A 15,802-nucleotide genomic window follows, 5' to 3' on the forward strand; every position below is an offset into this window, starting at 1 on the left:
CAGAATTTGACTACAAAATTGCCAGTTTGTAGATCACTTCATTCCTCCTTGGTAGCAATATGAGGACATATACTGGTATTTTAACAAAACAATGTTCAGTACAAAAAGCAATAGTGTGGGACCTCAGGTCAATGGAAAACACATGAGGTACAGTGGCACCTGGCTTTCAGTCTTTGCTGTAAACACTTTAGTCAGCTTATTTAGGGTATTAGGTATTCTCTCAACAAACAGCTTTATGATACCTGATTGTAATCTCTATACCTCTTGTGATGCAAGAGCCGTTTCATTTTTTTATTTTGATTGCACTTTCTTATTTAGGAAGAAATTAACTCACATGTAATGTCTATATTTCAGCTGCTGCTGGGTTCATATCTGCACTGTACAGCATTTCCAGAAGCTTTGTGGTTCTGATTGTTCTATATGCTTTCTGCTTCAGTGCAGTAAAGGTAAGCCAGAAAAGCACTGTAAAAATTCAAAACTCCAAGCTTAAAATTCATATAATCCAGGGAGACCAGCACTGTTTGGTGCTACATTGTCAATGTTTATCAAAATAGGCTTTACAAGCCATGCTTCAAGTTCTGCCTATTGACTACACTGAAATAAATTGAAACTGTAGTAGCAATACTGGAGTGAATGCATCTAATACCTGTGGCTGTGTACCACTTACATAAATCAGCCTGAAATGATCCATTCAATTTCCCCTACAAAGAGTAACAGCAGCCTTGGCTTAAAAAGCTGCAACTCCAAGTGACCAGTATAAGCCAGGCTGGATTTGTTCGTTTTCATGAGACTCCACTCGGAGTATTGTGTGCAGTTCTGGTGTCCTCAACATAAAAAGGACATGGAGCTGTTGCAGCAAGTCCAGAGGAGGGCCACAAGGATGATCAGGGTGCTGGAGCACCTCCTGTATGAAAACAGGCTGAGAAAGTTGGGGCTGTTCAGCCTGGAGAAGAGAAGGCTGCGTGGAGACCTCATAGCAGCCTTCCAGTATCCTATATGGATGCTGGGGAGGGACTTTTCATTAGGGACTGTAGCAATAGGAGAAGGGGTAATGGGTTTAGACTTAAACAGGGGAAGTTCAGCTAGGTATGAGGAGGAAGGTCTTTACTGTGCGGGTGGTGAGGCACTGGAACAGGTTGCCCAGAGAAGTTGTGAATGCTCCATCCCTGGTGATGTTCAAGGCCAGGATGGACAGAGCCTTCAGTGACATGGTCTAGTGTCCTTTCCAGCCCTAACCGTTCTATGATTTGTGGTTGCTTTATAACAGTATACCTCAGAAATTAAATGTCCACCTTGGGCGGAGCAGTGGACCATCTGAACCAGTAATGTGTCTACATCCCCAGGGGAATGCAATTTAGAAACTTAATGCAAGCCAGATGACTGCCACTCTTTTCCCTAATATTCCACCAGTATCCACAACTGTTGGATTAGGGATGTTGGAGACTGTGTCCATGCTTATTTCATTCGGTATCTGTGGACTTGTTATCTATGAATTTGCCAAGTACTTTCCTGAATGTGCTGGTTCTGTCTGTCTCAACAATTTTGTGCCAACAAATTCCAGATGTTCTGTGTGCTCTGCGTGAAGCAGTGCTGTCAGTCATTGATTTTAAACTGATCTGCTAATTTCACTAAGCCTTCCCTATGCCTAATATTGCATAATTTGTGGAAGAACTGTTCTACATTTGCCATATCCACTGCCTTCACAGTTTTGTAGGTATCAGTCATATCCCCTCCCCACCAGCTGTTTTCTCTTCAATCTGAAGAGTCCCAGCCTTTCTAGTGTCTCCTTGTAAAACAGCTGCCCTCACAGGGGTAGTTAAGTTAGTTGTCCCATTCTGTGCTGCCTTTTACTTCATTGTACCCTTCAGATGTAGAGACTAAGTTGTGTATGATGCTCAGGATGGAGGTGTGCTTTGGGTCTATACGCTGGCAAAAATAATTAGCAATAAAATTTTGGCTGCCTTCAAGTCTGCTGTAAAATTCCCAGTGACCACAGTTAGAGCAGAATTTCATCTGAGACCAGGGATAGAATATATCCTTTAAGAGACAGGTTTTTTGACAGTGTTTCATTACAGGCTAGATGCTATCAGTGCCCATGCAGGGCTGCGTCAGGATGTGCAGTCATTTACAAGCTGTTCTTGACATCTTGTGGGCATACGTGAGAGGTTGCTTTGTGGTGCTACGCATGCACAGCACACGCAGAGATCCCAGTATGAGGTTCTACAACAGCCAAAGATGTATCATGTCAACACTCAGGCTGGAAATTTATGTAGATGAGAGGGGTGATCAGATGTTTCTTTCAGGGAATTCTTTAAAGAATATAAGCATTTCTACAATGGTTTTGAATTATTTTCCACTTAAAATTTTGAATATGAGCTTTAAATCAAAAATGGTCTGTTATAATGCCTTAATGGTCTCTCACAGATTGTCAGAGCTTGCTGTTCATGTGTTCTTAACCACTCCCAGCAGTAAGGTAAAACGTGTTAAGCCACCATTTAATCTTGCCCTTGGGTGGCTGGAGTCCATATGCAATAAATTATGGCAACTCAGTTAGTGAGCAGTGTTCCATTAAGACACTTTAAATGTCTTTGAACTTGTTGTGTACTCCCAGGGAATCTGTTGTCAGGCTGACCCAGTAGATCAGTTATACTGGTTTCACCTGATCCAGGTGACTGCTTCTTGTGCAGTTTCCTAAAGTAACTAGTATTCCTGCTATGGTTTGTTTTTTTTTTTGTTATATTAATGATTTGGAAAGTGGCAGCTGAGATGGAGAAGGTGACTCTCTGTAAGGATGAACAAAGTGAGAAAAATCTATGATGGGGGAAGAAGCAATGAAGAAAACAGAAAGATCTTTATGGAAGGAAGGAATTGAATTAAACCTGAGTTCAACAGGCAAATATCTGAAATGACCATTTTATCTCCCGCTAAAGTTAGCAGAGGGTGATCACTTGAGGGTAAGGAAGTTGTGTGATGGATACTTTAAGAAATAGTTTTGTAATGAGTGTTAAAAAAAAAGCGCCCATTAAAATATTGTTCACTCTCCTTTCTCGGCATAATACTTAACATTACAGCATGCAGGTGGCTTTGTAGATAAGCAATCTTCTTGTGGATTAGACTTCAAACTGCTTAGAAATATGCTTTTAATGCTACCCTGAAGTTGTAGAGTGCTGTGAAAGATTTACAAGATATCTGCTGTAAATTACCAATATCAAGTGCAGACTTTCTGTTCACACAGAAATTACAGTTAATTTGAATTTTTATGGCATGGTTCTTGTGAAGGCACTTCTGAGGAGGTTAATTTAAAGCATGTAAAGATAATTCCACTTGCTTCAGCTCATAATCTCAGTCTAGTAGGGTGCTTGAAATATCATACATTTTTTTCTTCTTGAAGCTATGAAATAAGCACTTCTGTTATCCCTCTGTGTTTTTCAGTCAGGTCCAGAGATATTTTTCTTCATTTTGGACTGTTGTCTAAAACATTGCAAGAGAACAATTCTTTGGTTGGGGGATGAGGAATAGGAATTCGCTTAAATGTAACAGGAAAACATGGTCCTGAATAGGGACCACTGTGAAAGGTGATCTAATGCTCCTGTAAGAAAGTAGAACTGTTTTGATATGTAGTAAGCAACAACATCTGATGGATGAAATGAAGGTTTGGATTTTTGGTGCGCTAGAAATTGCAGAGTTTAACTTAAAACTGACCAAATGCCATAGCCTATTTCACTGAGGTGTTTGCACAACAGTGATAATTACATGGTTTTCTTTAAGATAGAAATGGCATCTCTTCTACACTTGCACTTTACAGTCATTTTTTTGTTTTTATTTTTCTCTTTTCACTTTTAGTCAGTTTGTCAAAACCAACAGAGCAAACTTTTCAATATTTATGGAGGTCAAGAAAATCATCACAATCAAAATGACTCAGGAGTGGGAAAGCTTCTCTGGCACAGGATTTTTGAGTTGCAAAGCTTATTTCTTGGCTGAAATGCAGCATCCTCAAATATAAACTCTGTTTATTGGCAGAATCTTATAGCTCAGCAGGTGTAACTGGCAGAGTTCTATTTCCTGAAATAAATTGTGGACTAGAATGGATCTTGAAGTGGTTGTGTGCTTTTTGCTGGTGAACAATTGCTCACATCAAATGCCTAGGCTGAAGTCCCATTCCAGTGGTATCAGGCTTGAGTTTTTCCTTAAGTGGCTCTTGTATTCTAATTATTACCTTGCAGGGTGAAATAGCCTAGCCTCATTTTTCTGTGTATATTAATTATTTCAAAAGGAAAGATACTATTCCTGAAGAAGCTCATTAAAAGAATAATTAATTTCCCACATACTTTTATTTTTTATCAAAATCAATGCGCACTGTTAATTTCATAATAGATCTGTGTTCTTAAGTGAGTTTTTCTTGTTAATTTTTAAAGCAGAAACTACACAACATACATACAATAGTTTGATTTAGTTGCAGTCAGATTTCAAAATGTTTTTAGTGTAGCAAGTTCACATCAATTCTTTGCTCTACATCTCCTATTTTAGAAAAACTAAAAAGGAAGAATTGAGCAATTGTTTTGGGCTATGTTCACAAAACAGTGCAAGTACTAGAGTTAACCTTCAGCATGTGAATATAAACTCTGAGAACTAAGATAAATAGGCCTGTGCTGAAATCCCATGTCTTGTCCAGACTGTTTTTTCTGGTGAATTATGTTGTAGAAAACCAACTGAGAGTCTCGTGAAAAAGCAGCTGCAGTATAGACATAACATTAGTTTAACTTAATAATTGTCATTGATTTTTGTTCAGATAAGCTGCCTGAGGAAAATTGTTCTACAGTATTCTCGATTGAAAGTTCATCCTATGATCTGCAGACAAAATTTGGTGTGCCGAATGAATTCATCTGGCAGCGCTCTCTTTCTGAATGACCTTGCAGCATCTTTGCCATCACCTGACCAGAACTGTTTCTGTCTCAAATAAAATACACATATCACCTAGAAGAGGATGGACAGATCTCCAGTCTTGTGCTAACAGTGAACGTGCAGGTTGGATCATGTGGCAGGCTGCTCACATGTCCCGGCACAGGACTTTGTCAGAAGCATGTGGTGTGTTTTGTGGAGAGGCTGCATACTGCTCACCTCGTGGGCACAGGCTGTTACAAAACCCAGCATGTACTTTCCACACAACCAAAATAAGGGACAGCCTGTTACAATGCCAGGCGCAAACTCATTGCATGATGAGGAGACCTGTGTTTGAGTTCTGTGTCTTAGACACTTGTTTGGAGATGACTGAGAGGCAAAGGGGTCCCACCTGCTGTGGTCAAGGGGTCAGTTCCCCTCCTCAGAGTGCTCCTCAGCAGTTGTACCCTTGCTTGATGCTTCTGTGGAGGAACCATGTGTCTGTGGTTTGTCAGGATCTCCTCTGATGGTGCTACTTCTGCACTGATCAGTTTTCTTTTTGTTTAATTCTGTCAAACTAAGAAGAGAAACCCCAGAACGGTTCACAGTAGGGAGTACAGAGTACTGAATCTAAAATCATAACTCCAGAAAGGCCCAAATACAAATAGCTGGAATTCCAAGTCTCCGTCCATGTGTGTGAGGTCTCGAGGATTTATGGATGGACAGGACACTGTTCATCACAGTTGTCAGTCAAAGGAGTATATTGTGAGTTAAACAGATTTTCAAGTCACTGTCTGGTAGCTGGTGAACAGAAGCTGTTCCCTCTGGTGAAGTCACCTGTATATGTTTTTGGATTTAGTGCTGTTATCCCAGTGATGCAAAGGTGGTTTGGCTACAGCTTTCAGGAGCTGTAAATCATCTCTTCATGCATCTTATCTCGTGACACATCCCTGCCATGAGTGATGTCACACCAGCTGCTTATATAGCCTTACATACAACAATACTGTGAATTTGATTTCAGACAAGAGAGAAATGTCTTCTGAAGTGCAAAGATTTGAGTTTCTCTTACTGTCTTTGAGATTATTCTTTGTCTCCCAGGCCTCTGTTGAATTATATCATCACTCCTTATTCCAGTTCTTTCCAGGTCCTCTATGAACTTTAATTTACTTTTGTGTAATAAAATGTTCTAAATCTTAAACATGGTTTTATGGCTTCTTTTGGTCATTCCGTGGATTCTTACATCTACTAGCAGCAATTTTTCACCTTGCCTTTGAAGCTATTGGGTAACTGAGTTCAGTTTAAATTATATGTGCTCACTTCAGCCTGGCTTTATTTCTGATCTCAGCTTCAATCCTGTAATCTCGAGCAGAAATTGCAAGCTGTAATAGCCACCTTAGCTTTGATATATGAAAGGATTATATCTGTTTCCTCATGGAGGTGTTTTTATTCTCTGCTATTACATCCATCAGATTGGAGACACAGGAACTTCTGTGCCATCTTTTTCACTTGCCTAGAATTGCCTGATGTGCTGATTTTTGTCTCCTGCACCATCTGCTTCATGGTCTGTACCCCAATATTAAACAGATTTTTTTTAAAAAGGTCAGGTATGTCCCCTTACTTTTTCCTCAAATATTCAGTCTGGAATTTATCTATCTTGGTATCAGGCTGTAGCATTCCAGAGCATCAGTGTAGCAGAAGAGCACACGCCCAAAGGTTTCTGGAATCAGTCAGTCCTCCTCATCTGCTTTCTGTTCCAATCAGCTGGTTTGGATTTGAAACTTATCCAGAACCAGTAAATTATCATCCAGCATTTTTCATTTATTTATATAATTTTTAACTGCTGAAGGAACTTGTGGTTTGTCTTAATCAGCCTGGAAAAACTCCAGATTTTGCTCCTGGGTCAGAAATTAAACTGATGTGAATGCGTTCACACGCGGCACAGCTGCCCCCTCCAGCTCTGTGTAAGTGCATGTTTTATAAAAAAATAAAGTTACATCATTTCCATTAAAGTTTCTTCTTATTTATTGTTTCAATGGACAGTTACTAAAAATCCTGTGTGTATTTTAAACCATTCTCAGCTCACATTGATGTAGTTTGGTTTGTTGTTTAATGAGTTTTAAACACATTAATCAGAATAACAATGCTTCTTGATTCCCGTTTTCAATGACTCAGGCTTCATCTGTGTACTAATAATTTTGAAATATTTTGTCTTATGGTTTTATAATGGGAAAGAATTGCAAGCATACATCTCCCTCAATCTGCTAACACTGCCCAAATGAATTTCTAAACAGCAGCAAATAGGCCCATGTGTATAGACAGAATTCCCGGATGTGTGAGTAACTAAAAATAAGAGTATAGGATTATTAGACAGCTTTGCTTCTACCATGTACCATCCTTCCAGCCCTGTTGGAGGCTTTGAAGACAAGGCTCATTGATTTTATGTACTTTCCAATTTAGAGACCCCTGAGGTTCATGCAAGAGCTTTGAGAGGGTTGCCAGCTATGACATGTTTCAGTGAGTGATGCTTACAGCCGTAGGCTTGCACTTTAGACATAACTTCCATAGTTATGCTCTTAGTTTTCTGCGTATAATAAGAACTTATTGTCCAGATATAACAGCAAAAGGAAATTATGCTTGCAGAATCTGATGCAGCCCAGGGTTACTCTTACGGAAGTATGTCACTGTACAAGAACTGTGTAGCAATGTAGAAATCTGTACTTCTTGTTTAGGATAAGCTCACCATTATGTGACATATGAGTATCCATGCCCCTGCCTGAAGTTGTTGCTCATCTTACATTCTAGCTGAGGGATCCTAGTCACAGACCAGGACCCTGTTGTGTAAGGTGGTGTGTGCACACATGCATACCCCAGCATCACTGCCATCCTTATGGGTTTTAAATTTCAGTCATTAAATTTTAAATACAGTCACAGATAGCAGTTGGGAGTGTGAGACACAGAATAGTGCTCAGAATGGGCAGTGATTTCTGTAGACTGTTAGTTTATTACTTGTCAAGTTTATGGAGCACTTCTGGGAAGTCATGTTTTGTTTTCCATGGGTGATGGGAATGTAAGGCTGGTGGGCATCTTTCCCTAGAATTTGTTTCTAACCAGTGTAACGTGAGGCTCATGAATAATTCCCATCTCCTGGTTGCTAGTGTTCACTGAAAAGGAGCATCCATGGTAATATAATTAAGTTTATGGTTAACCTTGTAGAGAATGAGTTGTTATTGTTTTCTCATACCTTTGGGGGTGGGGAGGATTCCCTTTTACCATCTCATTCAGAGTGTATATGTTCAGTATTTATTTCAATTTACTATCACATGCGTTGAATTGGTTACCTTCAACAGCTGTCCTATGTATTGTTTGATATGAGCAGTAACATAGACCCATGATGAGGCTGGGGTGTGGAGGTAAAGGAAAAAGATCAAAGAAAGATTAATTGGATTGCAGGGGGATAGTACTACATGACTTTTAAGGGTCCTTTCCAATCAAATCCATTCTGTGAATAGTGATAAAATCATGAAAGAGTGGAAAATCAGAGGGGGGGTGTGCTTTGTGAAGAACAACTGGAGTTTGTCTTCATATTTAAAAAGCCAGCCACTGTGCAAACACCTTCACCTTCAATGATGCTGATACTGCATCAATCTGTTAAGTCTTTGTTGAATTGAGAGGAGTAGTCTGTGGGGAGGGGGAGGAAAAAGAGTATCAAGGATTTCTACTTACCGCAAGTGGTTCTCTTTTCAGAGCACTTTTTGTCTCTGAAGTAGGACATATGATTTATTTGAGCATATCTTTGAGAGATAAGAGTACCACATGCCTTTTTTTCCCTTCTGTGACAAGAAGCAAAAAAGGATAAATAATATAGGACAGAAAAGTACTATCACCCCGTTTTCAAAATACATTTGCCTCCCAACCTCTACCAGTTGCAAAAGGCTCATAAATTCAAAGACACCTTTATCTTCCTTTTTAGTGGATTGTTTTGGGATTAGGAGATTTGGTGGTTGTAATGAAATTCCACCCCCAGACCACTGTGTCTGTTGTAACTCATCACTTTCATCCTTAATCCTGTAAGTCCATTTCACTTGTTTAAAAATGACTACATGAGTGTCTGCATCAAAGTCAAAACTGATATGAAAGTACATGTCACCTCAACCAAATGAGGTAAAAGTAGGAAATCAGACTACCTGTCTAGTATGACAGATAATACCAGCTCCCCAAACTAAAACCTGTCATTCCTGTTTTCCTACTGAGAAGAATCATCGTCCAATTATGAGCTATATTGTATTTTTTTCATCTTTTTAATTTAAAGCTCTACCAGGCAGTGGGGGAGGAAAATGACAAAATGGAGCAGGGTACATCACCCTGATGTCGGAGATATGACACCTTTGTTCATTCTCATCTTTTGCACAACATTGTGTAGCATTATTCTGGAAAATCCTGCTCTCTAGGCACATAGCGAATGTTGATGCCTATCCTGCCTGCCTTCCTGGCTTCCTGACAGCTGAGCTCTGAGGGGACAATGGCACTTTGGAACTGAGGAATAGGCCAGCTAAATGTAGAAGCTGTGTTTAATATACAGAAAATATGCAAGTAAAGACTTCCTGAGACATTAATATGGGCAACCAGCCATGTGCAGTTTTACAGTAGAAAAAGGGCAGAATGATTTCTCAAACTGGCTACGGATACATTTCAATACCAGGTATATTGCTGGGCTCTTTACAGTATTTTGCTTCGGGAAAAAGTTGCAGGGCAAAGGGGCAGTCATGCACTAGAAGCTGCTGGGTGGATCTGTATGCAGATCTATTGCCCTAGAAATGCAGTGGATATTTGAACACACTGTGATTCAGCCACTTTCAGAACATTTTGGCTTCAGTTAGTTTTCTCTGTAAAATTTCTGACCTGAGACTAAGCATTAGAAGATCTAACTCAAAAATGTATTTGGCCCCAAAACAGGGAACAATGAAATGGAGAGTGAAATTGGAAGGCAAAGTTTGACTTGTCAGACAAATGATGCTGGATTTTTCCTAATACTTTTATTTGTAATGACTGTTTTGAGTAGGATTGTTTGATAGAACTAGAAACTTGTCTCTTTCATCTTTGTGATGTTCTTTAGTATGCTGAAGGGAAAGTGATTCTTGGAATTAGAATTTCATTTTTGTGATACTGCTGTTAGGATAATGAGAATCTTGGGGTTAAATTCCAAAGAGACCTTATCTTGCAGTGCTTTGAGTGTTTGTCCCTTAAAAGGAAATTAGTTTGTCTTAGCTGTTCGTTGCACCTGAAAAAATTGGAATGTTTCTTACTTCATTTTTTTCTCATATTATTTTTGGCCAGTTTTAGCTCTTTCAGTCACCCAGAAACTGTTTCTCATCTTGGTTATGCCCAAAGTGTGCTGGCAAGTGTATAAATTGTCTCTTCTTTCCATGCTCAGGGATGTTACATAGGGTGGCGAGCCTCTCCACTGTTATGATTCAGGCAGGGCCTGGATGTAACCTACAAAGCAGCAGAAAGATTTCGGAGTGAGGTGACAGAACTGTACCCCACTGCCTGATTTAGGTGACACTGGCATTTCTTGCATGTAATCTGACCATGGGTCAAGTAACTACACATCAGTTTAGAGTTTAGACAAATACAGTGCTTTTCATTTTCCTTGCATCTCATTTTAATGAGAATTTGCCTCTAGTGTTTCATCAAAGAGGAGAGAAAACCTGCCTTTCATGTGGTTTCCTAGCTAATTGCTGATTATACAGGAATTACATAATATGATCACAAAATATGCCTCTAATCTCAGTCTTTTTCATAATAACAGACTTTGATATGAAAAAGGATTTTCAGTCCTTCATAGATGGTGTACAAATTCAGATGCTGTGCATTTAGCACTGCATATATGACATACTTAATTTTGTTATTGTTGTTAAACTCTGCATTCCTAACTTTAAAATGCTCTGCTTTCTGTCCTTCTCTTCAGGAACCCTGGGATGCACAACACATTCCAGCGCTGTTCTCTGCTTTCTGTGGTCTGCTAGTTGCGCTTTCTTATCACCTCAGCAGACAAAGCAGTGACCCATCTGTACTGATGTAAGTTGCCTGCAAATGTTATTTATTGATTACTCTGTATAGCACACAGCCAGAGTGATGCTTAGTTTCCGAAGCACAGGGATTATCTCTCCAAAGTACTGTGGTGAGATGGAAATCCCTTGCTATGTCTGCTTGGTTGGTATCAGTCCTTTTTAAATAAGTGAAGTGCTGCAGTCAGATTGACAGTATGGTTGGTGCTCTTCAAACAGCACTATCCAAATTCTCTGAAGCAGATTTCATCCTCTAGAAAATTGTGTGCTTGCCATGTAGGAGGATAGTGGTTTAGTTGAGAGGGTGCTCAGGCTACTTGGTGTTGCAGAATGTGCATTGGGTAGTGCTGTGGCAAGGAGAAAGGACATTTGATGTGCTGGGAAGATGGCTCAATTCCAGCTCTTCCTGAGGGTCACTGTCAGTAGGCTATGCCTCTCTGAGATTAACTCCTGCCTTTTCTGCTCTGACACAGTCTGTTAGAGGTAGCTGAGGAGAGGCAGAGTGTATTAAGGGCTGACATTGCAAACGAGAGATCCAGGGGAGAAGTCCTAATGTTGTGATCTGCAGGTTGAGGTGACATGAGAAAGGCCTTTAGATCCATAGTCAAGGGCAGCAGATATAAATTTTCCTTTGTGGGAACTGTGCTATATGGCTATCATGAGGGTTGTCCAGAAGCAGCTGGGCATCTACATTATGGCTTTGGGATTAAGCAAACAAGTAAGTGGATTTTGTGCAGCCAGTGTCACCATGCCATTTGGGATTCTGCTTCACAGACAGTTCAGTCTTACCCTAGAACAGTGTAGAGGGCCTGTGAAGAATCCCACGGGTTCTCTCCTTTGATTCATGAGATGCGTGTGTCTTGAGGTGAGGTTCTTTAGGTGGCATCTAATTCATTGAGTGTTACAGTATGGAACTTGGGTATGGAAGGAAGTAAGCTGTGTGCTGTATTAGGGAGATTTGTTTAGCCTAGGAGTAAAACGTACACGGATAAATTCCAAAGGAGCAGGGAAGTGGTGAGCTCTTTCAATTGTGAAGTAGTTTAAATCTATTCTTTACTCCCACTTCCCAGGAAGGATGCACCAGTTCATTAGCTTCTTTAATAAAACAGAAACTTGTCTTTCCTTAAAACTTCTGTTTTAAGAAAGTAATCTTAAACTGTTAAATCCATTTTAACCTTTAAACCTGATTACTGATTTCATAACGTTCTTAATCAAATCTCAGGCAACTGAAATAGTTGTTAAATATCTTAAAATTAAGAATATGTGTACAACATCATCAAATGTGTATTGTGCAATCATGATAAAAATGTATAATCCTTAAAAAAAAAAGAGGTTTAGGATGTATTTTTTTTTTTAAGCAGCTCCAAACTTAACTGAAGGAAGTTAAGGAGATTGGAAACAGTATTTAAGGGATGGCCTGTGGCATAAACTTTAAGATGGAGGAGGAGTTAGCACATAAGTTGTGAATTGAGGATATACAGCAATAGCTTCTTTGGCCTGTCTAATGTGGGTCTAAACTGCTTCCATATTGGTTTCAGTTTAGTTGAAACATTAATAAAAGGCATGAATGCAACAGTACCCTCTCTGCTCATTCCTCTGAATGACTGAGTTACATTGGTGGGACTGCTGAGACTTTTTAACATTTTGATGAGGAAGTTCTACCTCGTTCGCAGGTACAGCTGGTTTGCGTCAATCTCCAGCTGTACAGAGACAAGATAGTTACTGAATACATGAGGAGGGAAGGCTGAGGCTGTTCCTGCTTCTCTGCCCCCCAGGTATATTCATATCTGTCAGAAATGTTCAGAAGTATCTTAACTAAGATTTTATTTTTATTTTTTAAACAGGTCCCTTATTCAATGCAAATATGTCCCTCACTGTCTACGCCAACGTTTTGAAGATTCATCAGCAGATCCACTCCCAGAAAAGATGAGAGAATCAGTGGTAAGACCTTTTCTTTCATTACGTTCTGTTCAGAGCTCTCTCACATCCGTTTTCTCCACTGAGGAGCCTTTTAAATATTTAAATTTCAAAAAGCATAACAAATGGGAGGATATATATTCTGTTCCTTTAAATCCACAGATAGAAACTGAGAGAAGTTCTTCTAGACTTTCTTTCCAATGAGGCTGGAAGGGAGAAGGGGAATGTTGCCATTTTCCTTTTGAAGGACAACATTGATTCCTCAATACAGCTGGTGGGAAATGCACTCTTAGAGCTGGGGGAATGGGGCATTTTATCCTGGTACTCTGAGAGCTAGTGCAGATTCTGTACAGATAGTTACAGCCTGGCAACCTGGTGTCTACAAGGCGGGCATTTTCAAATGCTTTTTAAACAAGCGTTTAAGAAAGTGAGCGGTCCTGTCAAACTCCTTGTCTGCGTTGGAGGGGGACAGAGTTTGGTCCACAGCACTAACTGTATTTAAAACAACCCTTATTCATTCTTTTTCTAGGGCTAGGAGTTGATCTGGTTTTCAGGAATGCATTTTCTGTGCCAGAAGTACTTTTGATTGTATGCCCTCCAAGCCAGGTGGAGCACAGACCAGACTTGGCACCTAGAGGTGGAGGAAGCATGTGAAACTTGACTAGTATGAGAGAGGGAGGTACATGCCTGGTGCCAAGCATTGCCATCTCATCATTTCTTCTTTGCTTGGCAGGCTGTTTATTTCCTACTGTCTGACACATAGCTCTAAGTTTGTGTCAGTTTATTTTCCACTTCAGCTTAAACATCCAAAGTGACCCATCTTTCTTTTTGTCTCTTTTTATATAAAAATCCTCACTGCTACGCAGGGAAGGCTGATCTTCATGTGGGAATGTGATCTTCATGTGTTGACTTTCCAGAAGTACTAAGGGGTGTTTGACATTTCTTAGTCGTGAACTGTCTTGCTTCCTGGCTGTTAGACAACCTTTCCCCCTGACCATACCCTAATGCCTGCATGTAGCATTTGCCACCTAGGCAGTTATTCCTAAACTCCCAAATGATTGCAGAAGCAGGAAACATTGAAAGAGTGCCTGAAAGACAGACTGTCTTTTTTTGACCCTTAGACATGACCTGGGAGTCCATAGTACCTACTGATACAGGTTAGTGTGGTAGATGTCCTGGCCTCCATATGTCCCTTCAAAGGGTCTCTTCTATACATCTCTCCTGTACATCTTGAATCATTTGCTGGACATTTTATAAGGTGTTACATGGCTCACATTCGGCATATGAGTTGATCCCATGGTACCAATACTTTCTACTTTTCTTTGCTAAGCTTCTGCTTAGATTGTTATTTTCCACCATGTATCGTGTTATTTTAAAGTGCTTACTCTAATAAGGCCCACGTAAGATTGAGTGATAAATCTATTTCTTGTTGCTTGTATTTAAAAGTTTCTTGGAAACTAAACTGTTTGCAACAGGGTCACACTGCAATAAATACTCCAGCTAGTAAAAGAATAAAAAAAAAATAAATTATGTTGAAGTTTTTGCTATATTCCATGGTGTTTCTGATGTGTAGGTTATTGCCATGATTCATCGTCAGTCCATTCTTGTGCTTGTGCACTGTATGGAAGATGCAATGAAAGCTTCTGTCGCACTGTATTTATATCCCACTTGTATCCTTTGCTGCTGGTGCCCTTCTTGCAGCAGTGCAGGGTCTGATCTCGTCTGTTCTGCGGATGAAGCCTTGCCAGTGGACTGCAGAGGTTACTGTGGTTGTCCAGTGCAGAGGGCATTTCACAGTGTAGAGGGAAACCTTCAACAAGGCTTCAATACATTGGAACCAAAAAAAAAACAAAGAATGGACAAATGTTCATATAAGATCCTGTCTGTATTTTCAAAATGGAGTCATTCTGCAGACTATCAACCTGGTTTTGTGTCAGGAATGTGGATAGGTATCTAATATCTTACACTAACAGTTACCATGTGGTTCAACTGTACTTGGGCCCTTTAGCCACTGGGGCAGAAGATGCAGAAGCACAGGGAGGACTGTGATGGGACTGGCCAGATAAAAGACTTCATTTCTTCTCTTCACCATGGCTGGTGAAAACATTCCTGCCATGTTTTGCCAGTGGTTTTTGGTTTGGTTTTTTTTTGGCACTTATTAAGTGGGACACCTGGCACATCTTGCTTTCCAGGATGTACCTGGTTTGGGGGATTGATGCTTTTCTGCTTGTACATTTGCTCCATACTGATGCTTTTAGACAGAGGCTTCTTTCCTTCAGTGTTGCTGGAGCTTATTAGTTCTTTGCCACCTTTTTTTTTTACATCTCTGTCCAGGCTTCCCTCGATCTGTATGAAAACTGTAAGCAAATGTGTTTGCTTACAATGTCAATTGTCAGTGTTAATTCTTTCACACTGGGTGATGTTCTGAAGAAAGAGAGGTCAATTTCTGATTAATATAGGCTCTTTGTCTAACCTCTGTGCTATTTGGTACCTCTGTCTCAATTAAACACTAGGCAGTTTGCCAGGAGACTCCCACTGCTATCTCACAGTGCCATGCTAATAGAACAAGTAGGGGAGAGTTGAGGTAGGAGAAAATGTGTGTGCCTCAAGTTTGAGGAGAACAGTCAAGCCACAGTCTCTGCTGACTTTCTTCGGCAACAGCAGTCATGTTTTGGACGTAACACTCTTAAAAGCCCATTTTAAATAGCTTCCAGAAATTCTGCAAGGGGGTTTTCAAACAGTTCAGAAATTGGGTGAAACAGGATGTCACTATTTAAATGTGGCTCCTGGTGGTGGTCAATTTTTTTTCCTCTTGGAGTACTCATCTATGAGGAGAATATTCCTGACCACTTGCCAGTGGCGAGAGATGGCAGGATGCAACAGCCAGCCTTACCCTGATCTATACGCAGATCCATGGTCTACATAACATGCCATTTAAC

The 15,802-nt window shown here is 40.1% G+C and overlaps 1 protein-coding gene across 1 annotated transcript in view; it reads left to right on the top strand.

The window, feature by feature from the left end:
- PCNX2 (pecanex 2) overlaps positions 1–15,802 on the top strand; it is a 154,671-nt gene that overhangs the window by 54,288 nt on the left and 84,581 nt on the right. Inside the window, exons 15-17 of the mRNA XM_062641709.1 lie at positions 355–446; positions 10,847–10,956; positions 12,791–12,887. Of these exons, the coding sequence (XP_062497693.1) occupies positions 355–446; positions 10,847–10,956; positions 12,791–12,887 (299 nt within the window). The remainder of the gene's footprint in view (positions 1–354; positions 447–10,846; positions 10,957–12,790; positions 12,888–15,802) is intronic.

This window comes from Pezoporus occidentalis, unplaced genomic scaffold (genome assembly GCF_034315485.1).
Source record: "Pezoporus occidentalis ecotype Australia unplaced genomic scaffold, CSIRO_AGI_Poc_V1 ctg7, whole genome shotgun sequence".
In the NCBI taxonomy this organism is placed as follows: domain Eukaryota; kingdom Metazoa; phylum Chordata; class Aves; order Psittaciformes; family Psittacidae; genus Pezoporus; species Pezoporus occidentalis.